General features: G+C 40.8%; 1 protein-coding gene across 2 annotated transcripts in view; it reads left to right on the top strand.

Annotated features, from left to right (window-relative positions):
- Positions 1–16,018, top strand: part of prkacbb (protein kinase, cAMP-dependent, catalytic, beta b) — a 38,044-nt gene that overhangs the window by 12,176 nt on the left and 9,850 nt on the right. For both annotated transcript variants that reach the window (XM_063219533.1, XM_063219532.1), the window contains exons 6-9: positions 2,896–3,022; positions 8,455–8,550; positions 8,725–8,847; positions 9,134–9,298. In XM_063219533.1, the coding sequence (XP_063075603.1) occupies positions 2,896–3,022; positions 8,455–8,550; positions 8,725–8,847; positions 9,134–9,298 (511 nt within the window). The remainder of the gene's footprint in view (positions 1–2,895; positions 3,023–8,454; positions 8,551–8,724; positions 8,848–9,133; positions 9,299–16,018) is intronic.

The raw sequence follows: 16,018 nt of genomic DNA, 5'->3' as shown, positions 1-16,018 counted from the left end.
CCAAGCAGTTGAATTCTCAAAAAGTTCTCAGATGAGTCTTATACAATGTAGTTGCCAGATACGTGTGCACATCCAGCAGTGGCTGGGACAGAAGCCAACTGTGCAATGATTTGCTTTAAACGTGTTGCATATTGATTTTAGCAATGTGTGTGGCTATTTAGGGGGGATGGATGTGGAAACAGTTGCTCTTTTATCAATAGACATTATGATAGCCTTTGTTAAACAGCACAGACTACTAGCAACATATGAAGAACCGCCTTATTTATATAGATGTAGATGTAGCAATTTCATTACACCTGGCTACCGTGTAGTGCAACTGGTGAACTACATCACAAATGATCTGCCAACAATGTGCTCGAATTCAGTTATTGTTTAGAGATGTGCATAATAAGGTGTGTTCAGGTCTTTATCCAGGCTACAGAAAAGAAAAGGGGACTGCGAATTTCCTAAGAGAACTTGGCAATAATTGGTTTAAAACCGTAATCTTTAAAGTGATATCAGAACCTGCCAGAGGTTTATGGAAATTATAGAAGCAGCTAATGACTATTGATTATTGCAGGTTAATAACACAATTTATCCTATAATCCGGTTGAAAAAGTATGCTGTGAGATGTCTGAATGACAGTTGTAAAGTGATAAAGGAGAACAATGAATGGATAGAAGAACAATCACAAGGGTGTGTAATTCTATAGTCAGACTTTTGGGAGTCAAAGAGTAAGAAAAATAGTGAAGCACATGCAAAGACGTATTGGCCTTGGTATTGGGGGATTCTTCTTATGATATAAGGCGCAGAAGTAGTAATACAGTAAAGTGAGTCAATGTTCCTATTCGGAGTCCTGTACTGAGATTCCTGCTGCGGATATTTATTAAACTTAGACATGAACCTGCTTAAAGGTTAAAACTGTTTTTTTTTTTACTTTGTTTTTTTTTTTTTTGTCCTTCTTTGACATTTTTGGCATTGAGCCCAATATATTTAAATAATAAAATAAACTGTTTCTCCCTTTTAAAAGTATTATTCACATGGACACTCGTGCCGAAAGCCTCACTGAACCTCTCGGGTAGAATTAGTGGTATTACCTTTCAGTGCTCTCGTGCATTGGTAATCCTAGACCCTGAAAGAATCAAAGGGTAAAGGCCTGGTCAGACAAATGTTTTGAATCACAATGTGTAGCAGCATACAGAAAGGAGCAGCTGGTTCTGACAAAGTAATTTTTAGTCGGAGTGAACAGATAGGCATCTTGTGACAACAACATAATTTCCAATTGCATTTGTCACACCAGTTATATTCAGAAAACGCTAATAGGTTTGTTAGTCAGCAAAGTTAATCACTTAGCTGATTAGCCAGTCAGTCGTGACATTGCTAGTGTGCAGTTTTTGACTGCTGTACTCAGACGTGTAAGACATTCTGTGTTTCCTCTGACCAAAACTGACATAATAAAACTCAAAGCCACAAATGTTTCTATCAGATCTTGGAAATACCGGTAATTGGTTGTGAAATAACACCACTTGTAGGGCAATTCAATGGAAATGTCAACCACACCATGCAACAATAAAGTAACATCTAGTATCGAAAAGAACTGAAGAAATATCACCAAGGCCTCTATTTTATAGATGTAAATAAGTTGAACCGGTATCTCATATGAGTACCTATATACTCAATATTTAAGCTTTAGCAATCAATAAAAGCTAAAATTAGCTGTGTTTAGGGGCAATTCATTATTTTTGCTACAAGCCATTACAGTCAACTTTTAGGCTATTCTGAATATCATCAAACAACAAAGCATCAACCACATCAACCACCATTAATCTTATAATAGAGCTTAAAGTCTTCACTCTTCACTAATATTTAGGATTTAAAAAAAATGTTCAAGAGGTTACTGTGGTTAAATTGGAACAGATATAGTGTGCATTTGAGATGCATCACATTCATAATGGATTTATGTCACATCGAGAACGCAGATTTTTTTTTCCCCCCTATGACTCTGCATCATGAAATAGACTTTTTAAAAATCCTTTTATCTCCACCTTCTTATGTTTTATGTTCAACCCCTTAATCAAATGAATATCTGCATGTTAATGGTAGATTACAAGCTCACAGAGTTTGATTTAAAGCATAACTGCCAATTTCAGCATGCAGTTGTAATGCTCACACTACCCTGGACTTGTCAGTACCTGAGATTTTTTTGTTTTGTTTGTTCAGACTTTCAAGATCCTGGTCATTGCATTGGGGGCAGGTGTTTGTTTACATTTCAAATAATAATAAAAAAAATATCCCCCAAAACATCCAAAAGGTTATGCAACATCAGCAGACAACTAGCAAACAGCGATACCTTTTGGGAAAATATTTGGAGTAGGCCTATGTTAAGAAAGTTTTTAATGTAATCAAAATCTGCCCCCATTAGAATAGCTCAGATCTCGGAAAGGGCTGAGCCGAAAAATGCAAGTAAAGGGTAGCGCGAGCAAAACGACAGCATATTGAAATTGGTACAACTGCTCCTTTGAATTTGTAGTCACCTAGAAAAGTTATTTTTCCCGTCACAATTTTTCTTTTTCTTATACCCTGATTGTACTATGGGAGTAGTTTTTGCCCCCATCACTTCTTGAATATAGGGGTGCCCTTAAAATGAAGTGGGAGTGAATAAAAGTGCCCATTTGTTGACATTTGAGTCCAGATGCCATGCCCATAATTCTGGAATTGCTTAGTACAAGTTTGTTCCCTAGAATGACTGATCAGTGTTTTGTTTGTTAGGACTATAGGTGGTCATGCATATTAGCCCTGGGAGTGGATATGTCCATATGAGTTGCTTTTGAAGGAGGGTCCATTGTTGTTAAGTGTAATCCGTTAAAGTGGTCTGTGTAACCGAACATGTCTGTCTTGTATTTTGTTGTTCCACAGTGAACCACACGCACGATTTTATGCAGCGCAAATAGTCCTGACCTTCGAGTACCTCCACTCATTAGACCTCATCTACAGAGATCTGAAGCCAGAGAATCTACTGATTGACCAGCATGGCTACATCCAGGTAGGCTAAGAGTACACCTGTGCCACTCACCCTATGTAGCATGCACAATCTCTGTGTCTGTCCTTTGATGTTATGCCAGGACTTGGACAGTGCACTGGCTTGAAACCCCTCATGAGTGGTTTCAGCAAATAAAAACTGATCGACTTCTTGTTGAGGGCAAGTAAGACTTTCAGAACAATAACGGTGACATGACAAAACAATAACGTTAATGCTGACGATGTGTGAGGTTGCGGCATGGTTAACTGAAGTCAGTCATAAGTCACAAATGTCTGTGTAATTTCGCCGAGCCCCACAAAATTCAGCAATGTTGATGCAGATATGAATGGTGGCTATAAAGGTGGGATGTGCAGAAGTTAAAAGCAAGTAAAGTTGCATTCTTTTGCCTCTAAGTTTTCAGCTAGCACCAGATGTAAACTTAATGCAAAACAAGAGCAGAAATTAATACAGTATCTCGCGATCGGCTTCATGGCGATTGCTGATCAAGGAATTTTTGCCAGTAACGGCTGATCATGGTCAACGGCTGATTCATTGGTGCATCTCCATAAAATATAACACGTTGGCAGTCGACCTCTTCCCCACTCCGCTAGGACAGGACTAGAAGCCTTGTGAAGAGCCTTCCCTAAACAAGCCAATCATTGACGAGTAACTTCCCGAATATGAAAGAGCCTTCCTTAACCAGCCCAATTACCGAAGTGTTCCCTCATGAGTATTAAAGAGTTGAACATTCCTTCCAGTATGTGTGTGCAGTGGCAGAATGTTCATATACATGGCAGAATGTAAACACGAATGTAGTCACTCATGTCCAGCGCTGTACCAAACCAAATGTTTGATACTAATACATTACTATTAGTGGTGGGCCGTTATCGGCGTTAACGTGCTGCGATAATGTGAGACTCTTGTCGCGCGATAAAGAAAATATCGCACGTTAATCTATTCTCAAAATATAGGTTTGGAATTTGGGTATGCACGTCACCATAGCGTTTAATTGACAGACGCTTTTAGACTGCGCTCCAGTCGCTTCTCCTCTCTCCACCTGTTGTTTCAGCAGACCTACTAAATATGAAGTGTTTGCAGCTGAAAACATTAATCCCTCTGCCGTGGTAGTTGTTGTTTGAGTGCTTTTTCATAAGTGGTAGACTAAAGAGACGTTATTGTTTGAGGTGAAGCATAGAGAGACATCATTGTGTGTGAGAAGCTACCAGCCCGACATAGCCTACATTTCCTCACGCATTGCATAGAATACATAAACAACTTCCAGAAATCTTGCCTGTGCTATAATTGCAAAACATTCTGTGTGATAGTCCTATGCATTTTGAAGATTGTCAAACTGAAACTGTCAATATCTACTCTCGCTGAATGTTTGTGTTGCAATCGCGCACATTTGCGATTCAGTGAGATATTCTCATGTCCGACGGTAATAAACCTCGCGGTTGTCGCGCTTGACTTTTTTTTTTTTGCAAACTGAATTCATGTCGAGTTGTAACTCATCTGGCATTCTAACTCTGAGAACAACTGTCAAATCCCCGTGTGCCAGTGCTGTAGGTTCTAGATAGGCATATCCAGTAGCCTGGCTCTGCTGAGGGCTGCTGTGCCTACTACGCGCAGAGCTCCTCCCTCTCTTAAAGGAGCCGCTGCTCCTTTTAACAGTCAGTGGCAGATTTTCTCTCTCTCTCTCTCTCTCTCTCTCTCTCTCTCTCTCTCTCTCTCTCTCTCTCTCTCTCTCTCTCTCTCTCTCTCTCTCTCTGTCTCTCTCTCTCTCTCTCTCTCCCCATTAGAAATGAAATGCTGAATTGTTGAGGTAATATTGTTTAAATAGCCTAAATGTTTGTTAGATTTATCTGTATTTGCCTCTACAACTTATAGCGCTGTTCATTTTGAAATTTCAGTATCTTATAACTGTAAATGCTTCCTAACATATTGGACACACTTTACACATATTGCTGTGATTTTTCATCTCCAAGTATCAACATGACCATTTTTTGAAGAGGAGATGCATTTTGGAAAAAAAGATGAGCTCTGGTCTAATGCGCCATCTGTCTTAAGAAACCCCAAGGTTTTTTTCGGCATTATTTCGCTATCGTGCCTATTCTGAATGAGCCATTTTGATATAGATTAATCTAGATTAATCTAGATTAATTTCATAATTACAGTGAGATTAATCTAGATTAAAAAAATTAATCTATGCCCACCCCTAATTACTATACATACATACTATAGGTATACCGCTACGCCGGTAACACTTTACAATAAGGTTACATGAGTAATGATGGAATAATGTCTGAAGTAATGACTGATTAATAGTGAATAAACATGTGATTCATGTATGCAGTAATGTCTACTCCATTAGTAATCAATACATAATGATGAATGACTCATGATTGGAATAATAATGATTCACTATGAAGTAAATGTGATGTATCAGGGGTTAATTAAGGGTGTGAGATCCAAATGTTAATAAATCATGTGTTAACATTGCGGAAAAAGATCATACCATATCTTTCCGATCATATATGAATCAGACCTTAGTTAACGGTGCAATCGGAATTACTGACCATATGTTTCCATTATTACTGCACCGTTAACCAGTCCCTCCAGTTTTTCGCGATTCAGCGATCGCGTGGATTCATGCAAATTCAATGATATTCCGCATAATTTCACGATGCCGCGTAATTCCTGTAAAGCCGCATTTTTCCCGCAAAATTTCAACATTCTGTGGAGTTTATTGATTTATATTTTCGTCAAAAAAATAAAAATGTGACTACAATACCACCGGAGACGAAAACCAATACGAAGCATTTTTGTTAATATGTCACTGAAACATTGAAAAAGAATTGCCTGCTATTTCGGAAGTCGCGACCCTCATCTCAGCTGTTCCGCGTCTCTCCTCCCCTCCCTCACACATACACGCAGGCGTCGGTGCTGCACACTCATGACCTTTTTTTAACAGCAGTAGCCTACTTTTCAGTGCAATCCTGGGTGGAAAAAGTATTGTTGCCCATTTATCCATGACGTGTATGCAGTCATGAAATAGTGGCGGTACTAGGGGTGGGCGGTATGGCCAAAAATGTATACCTCGGTATAATTTTAGCCACGGTATATATCACGGTATATATCACGGTATTGTTGTGTATAAAATGTTAAAATTAAGCGTTTTGTGGCAAAGTGACCAAAACACCATTTTTTGCATTTTATTTTTGGAAATGACTGGTCAGACATTGTTTTATCTATGTGGGAATTCTTGTCATTCAAATAATTTGAAAACATGTTTTCAAACTTTTAATCTATAACTATAACTGTACATCTACAGGATGCAATGCGCTATTGCGGTAGACGGTATGAGACAAAATCTCTATCATTGATGAAAAAATACCGCACACGATATTATACCGCGGTTACCGCCCACCCCTAGGCGGTACTGTCGCACAGTAGCATCTTAGGTTAGGCTACATGTTTGCGGAACTTCTCCACTCTCCCCTGTCGCTTTCATGAGCATGCTACCCGACGGTCGTTGTCTGATCTTTTTTCAATGTTCGCTAATGTTTGTAATTTAAGGGTCTATGTCTATGCGTAGGCACAAGCCTTCTGATAACAATCACTGTAGTGCCGATCGCAAAGGTTTCGGAAGTGTGGAGTTTTGCAACTTGTTTCAGTCAAGGACACCGAGATAGGAAGTGAACGGCCCTTCCACGCTTTCACTGTGTTATTGCAATAAAGTCTTGCGAATCCATGCAACCATGCACACAACCATGTCAACGAGAGCGTGTATGCCATCACAACTTTGCATCAAGCAAATAATATGCAACCGCTTGCAATACGAGCACGAGAGAGAGAGAGAGAGAGAGAGACGTCTTCCAACAGGTGACATTGTAACGCTTGCATACAGCCTGGCTACTGTACCCCGCGACGCTCTTCATTAGGCCTAGTGGTAGGCTATACCCACAGGTATTTTTTCATAACGCGCTGTCCCGTTTTCCCCCGAAGTCGTTCTAAAATATCGACAGAGATTTATGAGTGTCGCGGCCATGATTTTTTTTACACATTGGACGCACTGGCTAATAAGACGCTCTGACAGCTTTTGACAATATTTTATTATTCTATTATATAGGAAGTGTGTTTCTGAATCTCTCTCTCTTTTGTCTTAAGCCTGCTTAGACTGATTGTGGTTTTCAGTTACCAAAAAACCCCAGAAAGGGATGCAAAATCTTTGCAAAAAATGAGAAAAAGCCGCAAAATCTTTGCAAAAAATGAGAAAATGCCGCCACAAAATCAGGCATTTTGACCGCAAAAATCACAAAATCCTAGTGCAAAATCCTGGAGGGACTGGTTAACTAAGGTCTGATTCATATATGATCGGAAAGATATGGTATGATCTTTTTCCGCAATGTTAACACATGATTTATTAACATTTGGATATCACACCCTTAACTAACCCCTGATGTACCACATTTACTTCATAGTGAGTCATTCATCATTATGTGTCGACTACTAATGGACTAGACATTTCTGCATGCATGAATCACATGTTTATTCACTATTATTATATGGAGTGACGCCATCGGTCGAATGCTCCATTCATTTCAACGGGGCTCCCCAACGTTCGCACGTCTGTTATTTTTCGATAACGGACGGGTTGGTCTATAACAGACCGCTGTCAATGGCAACAAGACTTTTCACTGCTAAAGCGACTTTTCAACAAGACTCTAATCAGCTGCTGTGATAGACAACACCTGTTGTCCTGGCTACCTAGCTGTTGCCTAGCGGTGTTCCACAACGGCACTGCTTTGTTTTGCGCAGCAACAATCTTTTGACATTAAAAACTATAATAGACTTAACATTAAATAGGCCTGAAGAAATGTCCCCGCCATGTGTGAATCATTTAAGTATAACCATATAATAAGCGGGTTAACTTTCGGCGAGTCGGTCGCTTTGTGGAATAGCAGCACTTCAGAGAGAACAAGACCCCTCCGCTCCGCGTCGGGGTCTAAAGATTCTCTCTGTCGTGCTGCTATTCCACGGTAGCGACCTTCTCGCCGAACGTTAACCCTTACTTAATCAGTCATTACTTCAGACATTATTCCGTCCTTACTCACGTAACCTTATTGTAAAATGTTACTGACACGCCCCTAGTGCCATTCAGTAGGTCATTTACACCAGGTATACTGAGAGGGATTTAAGTCAAATCACAAGTTGCAAAGACATGACTAAAAGAGGACATAAAATAATGTATTGTTACACACGGAGGCTTCATCTAAGAGGATAGCAGTTGAAATTATGAATGGTTTTCATTTTTATCGTGGGTAATGTGTCAGAACTAAGTCACACCTCATGTGTTTAACTGTGGTAGACACTGTCTTGAGCGGCTTATTGTACGCCTGATGACTACTTAGTTTATATGATGATAAGTGTGTAAATAATTTTTTTGTGTTCCTCAGGTAACAGACTTCGGCTTTGCCAAAAGAGTGAAGGGCAGAACTTGGACATTGTGCGGTACCCCTGAGTACCTGGCACCGGAGATCATCCTTAGCAAGGTCCTACTTCTTTTAAATGCTTTCATGTGTTAATGACTAAATGTGTCTTGTGATTCCTTCTAGAATGTAGTGGTAAAGTAGTTGTGTTGTTTTTGTTTTTGTTGTTTTTTGTTTTGTTTGTTTTTTTAAATCTGTACTTATGTGTTGTGCCCTTGCTTCTGGTTTCTGTTGCAGGGCTACAACAAAGCTGTGGACTGGTGGGCGCTTGGGGTACTAATTTATGAAATGGCAGCTGGCTACCCCCCATTTTTCGCTGATCAGCCCATCCAGATCTACGAGAAAATTGTGTCTGGAAAGGTATGCACTTGTATTATTTATTTATGTCAGCATGTTTATCTTAAAACCACTATAACTTGTCCCTGCCGCGGCCTAGCGGGTTCGATCCCAGCGCGGGTCATTTACCGATCCTTCCCCATCTCTATCTCCCCACTCATTTCCTGTCTCTCTCCTGTCAAAAATAAAGGCACAAAACCCTACAAATATATATATATATATTGATTATATATGGTCAGTTGTACAGTTGTTTCATGTTTGCTTTTGAAACAAACAAGTGTATAACATGTGTGTATTTGTTGCCTCTCAGGTACGGTTCCCATCCCATTTCAGCTCAGATCTGAAAGATCTGCTGAGGAATTTGCTGCAGGTAGACCTTACCAAGCGTTACGGAAACCTGAAAAATGGAGTGAACGACATAAAAAACCACAAGTGGTTTGCCACAACAGATTGGATCGCCATCTACGAGAGAAAGGTGCAGTATGTTCTTTCTAAAGCATGTAAGCAGGGTTAAAGGTGGGGTTGCAGGTTGACCAAAATTCTTAGATAGAATGCGATTATGACATCACGTTGGGGGCTTCCCCTGGGTTTTACTAGGTTCTGTATTGACTCTGAATAGGGAAGGCTGCAAATAAATAATTGAATAAACCATATTTATTTAGCCTTTTATATTTATGCTGACCAAAATCATTGTAATTTTGAAGGGGTTAGCTAAGATAGAGCCTAGGAAGATGTCGGGTACGCTATTCTTTGAAGAGTCTTGCGCTGAGATGACAACCTCAAACCTCAACCCCAACCGTCTCCGATGTAACGACTATAACGAGATTATAGACCCAGGGTTCGTACGGTCATGAAAAACCTGGAAAAGTTATGGAATTTGAAAATTCAAATTTCCAGGCCTGGAAAAGTTTTGGAAAACGTATTTTTGGTCAAAAGTTTTGGAAAAGTCATGGAAATCCATCCAGTGTTTCATCAATTATCTCTATGAAGTTGATGCCACGGCGTAATAAAATGTAAATGTCCGAGTTCTCGTGGAAATGTTGTCTAGTGCAGGCTGCGTCTGCCTAACCATGTGTTGCCAAATTGAGTGGGTTTCAAATAACGCATGTTGTAATGGATCCAGGCGGGTTTCAAGCGTTTTTGGCGCTAGAAATCAGTCACACCCGGCAACCCGCCTCGTAACGCGCAAGCTAGATGTAGTGTCGTGTGCGTGGTGGTGAGCGGTGATCATAGCTCTAATCCTAGAAAAGAATGTGGTTCTGTACGATATTACAGCATGTCGCGAAGTGTTACTTCAACAATGCGCGGCTTAACTTTCTGAAAAGATTATCAACAATGGCTGGAGAGGACGAAAGTTTTGATGTGTCCGTCCGATATGGGCGAAGCAGCGGCACTTAGCCACCTGAAGGGCAAGATACAGCGGTTACCTCCTCAGCTACTAACAGGTTAGCAGTTATACGCGTTGTAAAATATTTAGCTGTTCCACTGAAACGTAGCTAATGCCAAAAGGAATACAATCCTAAGACCTGTTTGGTCTTGGTTTAATTTGCCAGATAGGGCACCAAGCGAACCTTTATGCTTTTGGTAAGCCCCGAGATTTTGATAGCCTATTGATAAGCAATGCACCTGCTGCCTGCGAGTGAACTTGTCCAGTGTGCTGAAAGATTACATGAAATCCGTACAGTAGTCTATGTGCAGCTGACCGCGAGCCAAACGACTACCAATGCCGGCATGACGCGCCTGTTTTGAAATACGGTATAAACGGCAGCGTGACTAGAGTTTGAAAAAGTCATCTGTGGCTTTGTTTTCAAATCGGTCAGATCGTTGCAACACAAAATGAAACTCACCCTAGCATCTCCTTGAGTGGGCGTCAGACTAGAACTATGCCACGAACAGTGCAGTCTCTCTCTCTCTCTTTTTTGCTCCAGCAAGGACCACAACAAATGACAACATTATCATTCTTACAGGAGCTTTGGACTGTTGTGCTTAGGCAGGTGTAGTAGGCAGGCCTATGATTTCTTACTTTGGCAGGATGAGCATTTATCCATCTCCATAGAGAGCATGTTGATACAAATGTGTCTTCATGATGATTTCACGACCTAATTTGCTATAGGCTGGCCTAGGCCTATTCATTTTCATTTCTGACTGTACATTAGACAAGCGAATTATATAACATTGGTGAATTATAGCAGAATTAATGTAATACAACATGAAGTATAATGGTTGCTTATAGCTTGTAGTAAAAGATAAAATATATAGGCCTAGTATGACTATGTTTATTGTTTACATATTTGTAATAAGGCTATGTAATATATAATATAATATGCCATAGTCTATAGTATAAATATATACAGTAATTACATATTTATAATATAGGCTACGTAATATAGCCTGTAATGTAATACGCCCCCACCCCCCGCGCGCGATTGGTCATTGGTTTTTCGGTCCTGGAAATTCAGAAAAAGGTTTTGGAAAAGTCATGGAAAAGTCATGGAAAAAAATTGGTGAAAAAGTGTATGAACCCTGTAGACCGTATGAGCGCGCAGAATGTGAATAACGTGTTGTGTATTGGTAAAAAAAAAAATCTGTATCGCGCTTTTTTGTTTTACTCTAGGCTATAGTTTGCAGTCAGATAGTCTACACTCAGACAACTGAATGTTTTGCGTGCTCGCATCACAGCGCGCACCGTGGTGTAATTTAGTAGGCTGTGACCAGACATTGTTAGTACCTATTTATCAGCCTTTAGTAGGCCTATCACGCCATTTCAGCATCATGTCCATTGTGGGAAAAATTTAAACATCGACAAATAATAAATAGGCTAAAGAAAACAATTTGGGTGAATCATGCGCGATGATACAATGAAGCTGGGTGCTTTGACGGCTGGCATTGAAAGAGTGCCAGAGTTTACCAAATTTAAACGACTGCAAAGCAATCTCTCTGATCGCAACGGAAAGCACATGTGCGGTCCACTGGGCCATCAGCAGAAAACGAATCAATGAACCTCCCTTGCAATATGTCCGAGAACATCAGTAACACTAACACGCCGTATGTATGTCAAATGGCGCATTTGTCTTGGCTACTTAGTTGGAGCACCATGTTTCTGACAAACTAAATAGTTGAGCACAACGTGACACTATCATACACAAAAGACCGTGAACATAGTGACACACACTTCACAGTGGTGTTGGTGAAAAAGAAACGAAGTTGCCTCCCACGGCCCAAACGCAAAATAATGCTACAGACAACCAGTGCGTTATCACTGCTTCTTCTTCAATGTACCAGCACATGCATTGCACTCACGCTGCACTTGTCTCACAATGCAATCAACTGCGTAATCCGGGCAAACTGGGCAACTGGCGCGTTATCACGGCTTCTTCAACAATGTACGAGCACTTGCATTGCACTCGCTTGTCTCACAATGCAATCAGCTGCGTAGGGCCAAATAGCCCACCTTTTGGACACAAGAGGGAACAATTTGAAGAACGCGTTTCAGACGGACGGACGGATGGACAGACATACCCTCTTATAGATGCTGCTGGGACGCATCTAAAATGCGCTTTGCTCTTCAACAAGTGACTAGCCAGCGATACAGATTTTTGTCCCCCAATAGGCCTACACAAAAAGTTATTCACAGGCGGCGCCTCCATTGGCTACAATGTCTTTGTAACCATCACATCGGATGCGCAACCAACACATCAGTCGCGATGGCCAAGGCAGGTCAAGGAAATATGTCTTAACTGTCTTACAGTCAAAGCACTTCCTTGCTGTTGTCGTTAGTGTGGGCTACTTAAACAAATTAAAATCTTAAATGCAGCAGCAGCTCATAACATGAGCTCCAGACGCAGCCCATCCGGGGGCAAGTGGCAACACAGCGCGATCACTGCAAATAAATAAATGGAAATTAACGCAGTAAAATGTAATATGATTCATAGGCCATGTGTTTAACTCATCACCGCATACAATTAATACATTTATGCATTCTGAAATATAGGCTGTTTGCACCAACCAGCAGGTGTGTGTGATCCAATGCGCGAGGCTCAACTCGCTTTAGTCCCCACCCAACGATCTGGCTTTTTCACGTTACATGTGTGTCGTAACAGACGTGATTTGAAACAACAGACCGACTCAATTTACTGCACATAGTTTTCATTTTAAGTGATAATGGAAACACGTAGGCCTATCTTTTTTCGAAGTGTTCTTGTTTCAGTTGCAACTCACCAGATGGGGGGCTGCCCTGGGACAGGCTACAGCACATCTTCGTTGTAGCATTTGATCTAGCCTACTATCTACCACTTGGTTGCAGTATACCGCCAAGGGTGAGTAGCCTAGTATTTGTATTCGAGTTAGAAATACAAAGAAGCCTATCATTTGTGTCAGACGAGAAACGATACTGCAGATTGACCTATATATTTTAATATGAAGTAGGCCTAGGGGCAGCATATCGGTGAGGTTGAGGTTGTCATCTCAGCGCAAGACTCTTCAAAGAATAGCGTACCCGACATCTTCCTAGGTTCTATCTTAGCTAACCCCTTCAAAATTACACTGATTTTGGTCAGCATAAATATAAAAGGCTAAATAAATATGGTTTATTTAATTATTTATTTGCAGCCTTCCCTATTCAGAGTCAATACAGAACCAAGTAAAACCCAGGGGGAGCCCCCAACGTGACGTCATAATAGCATTCTATCTAAGAATTTTGATCAACCTGCAACCCCACCTTTAAGAAGAATGTAACGGTGTAGAATGTTTCTTTCTACTGTCAATGTCATGTGAAATTTAAATTGAGGCCTTATTCTTTTTGCGGTCTACCTAGTTGTTGTGAATGTGTTGGTTGAGTTTTGTGCTAATGAAAGCGGCATAGAGGAGGTTTCTATTGTTTGGGGCGCGTGTGCGAGGAGCCCTCCACCCAGCTTGGTCACCCCACCCAGCTGTCGCAGATAAACAGAAAAAATGAAGAATGCTCTCTCATGAGAGGCATACGTGGTGTCGGCCAAGAGTATGTCACTGTCTGGTATTATTCTGCAGATTGTGTAAAGGAAGCACTGCAGACCATTTTGCAGGTGCCCCTGGGAGATGTGAACTTAGCCTCTTGGACAGTCATGCTCAGATCCTCCAGAATCTCTTCTGGAAGCAGTGGCTTATCAGTTGATGGGGTAGAGCTATTGCCCCGCCTGAATGATGCTGTGTCAAGGTCAGATTAGACTTCTGCAACTGCGCTCGTCAAAAGTCGCGTGGGAGTGGCCACGAACCAACATTGTATTCATGCATCTGCGAGTTCTGCGAGGTCCGAGGTCTCGTCGCGAGCCACATTTGGAATTGCGCGATTACTTTCACTACATTGTAAGCACTGCGGTCATTATTAAGCAATGTTGCTTTCTTGCCTGGTTAGCTAGGTATTTTCACACAAATTACAAAGGCAATGCACTGGTATTATTATTTGACATACCCAGTCTGTTTCCACAAGCAGAAAATGCAAGCATGTAAAGACAGTTGATTCTGCCGATGTGTGTTTACATTTGGTGGAAGAAGCTAGGGTAGTACCGCAGGCATTTTGCCACGTGTTCAACTGATGCATTGTTTGTTACTTAGCTTGTAGCTTCGTGTATTTACACACATAAACACACAAGGCATTAATATAGGCTAGTTTTAACAGAATACAGCTCTGCTCTCGCAAACTACCGACATTGCGCACAAGAACAAGGAAGTAGCGAGACGACCAATCATAGCGCCTTTTTGTCTGTGTCCTCTGCGTCCGTCCGACGGATAGTTAGAATTTTTTCGAGGCACTCGACGACGGGCGCAGAGCCTCTGCGAGGGGGGCGTGGACTCGCACAGACAAAAGACGGACGGACGCAGAGGCTCTGCGTCCGAAGCATAAATCTAGCTTCAGTTCACTCACGCCTCTGATAAAGACTATCACACTCTTCAACTGCTGCCCAAGTTACTGACAGCTGTCCCTAGTGAGGGTGTACAAATTGTGGCCTTTCTAAGTTCAGTGTATAGTTTTCCCAGACACAAAAGATGTGAAAGTGAGATGGAAATGTCTTTGAAATAATAATGGACTAATTAGTTTGGTCAAATAATTACTGTCAGTCCTACTTGAGTTGTCAAGAGTTGTGATAAAGAAAGATTGTTACAGTTCTAATTCCCAGGGGGAATTTTGTCTGCATTTGAGCCAATTATGATGTAATTACTTGTAGTATATGTATGTACATACAAGCTGTAAATCATGATGTATCCCGGGGCAGCCATTTGCTGTGGTGCCTTGGGAGGAGGTTTAGATGTCTTACCAAAGACCGTTGGTAATTGGCTCAATACAATCTTTGGTCTTCAAGGTGGTTGTGTAGGTTAACCACCACTGATGATTAATAGGTGCTTAATATGTAGCCTGGGAACTCCCATACTGCCTTTACACCGCATTTTACATTATTATGTAAATGACATTTTTCGCTGTTTCCCCAAATAATCAATATAAATGACAGTCGTCGTAATTTTCAAGTCATCAGCCATTAGAGTACAATTTAAAAGTTTTTCAATGAACCTTCCAATGATAACGATATTTTTTTAAATAATAAAAACCTTAAAATGCCCAAAATGCTCTGTTTCAAATTATTACGCAAAACAGTTTTGTGGTGTTTACATCAAAACAGTTGCCATTTGGTACCTTCTAAATTACATTTCAATGTTCAAAACTTGGTTATAAGCTGTAACTGCAATGCTGCATTTAACATTGAAGTCAATGGCAGGGCATTGCATGGGAGTTATGGAAGCCCAGATGTCCTTGATGCTTTGCTCTCAGCTGTTTTTGTTTGTTTGGTCTAGTGACCCCCACTTCACTCTTCAATATACCCGTAGATTTCCATGCCACGTTTAGGTGCTTTGGTATCGACATTCTAACTCACCAGACATAACATCCCATTCATTTTCAATCATTTCATAGAATGTCCTATGCACTAAGCTTATGTTCTCTCAATAAAACAGTGTTATACCCAATCCACAAAGCACCAGAAGCAAATAAATTCATTATGCTAGACAGTCGATATGAATGTCTGTCAAACGAATGATTTTATTGGTAAATCAACCTTACAGTGGTAATGATTTTTCAACTACTGCCAGATAAGTAACCTTAATGCAAAACAAAAAAGTTAGGCGAGGAATTCAATATCTCGCCATCTGATTTTTCCCAATTGCTTTG

Source organism: Engraulis encrasicolus, chromosome 16 (assembly GCF_034702125.1).
Source record: "Engraulis encrasicolus isolate BLACKSEA-1 chromosome 16, IST_EnEncr_1.0, whole genome shotgun sequence".
Lineage (NCBI taxonomy): Eukaryota > Metazoa > Chordata > Actinopteri > Clupeiformes > Engraulidae > Engraulis > Engraulis encrasicolus.
The sequence above is the reverse complement of the archived record's forward strand: the minus strand, read 5'-3'. Positions and strand labels throughout refer to the sequence as shown.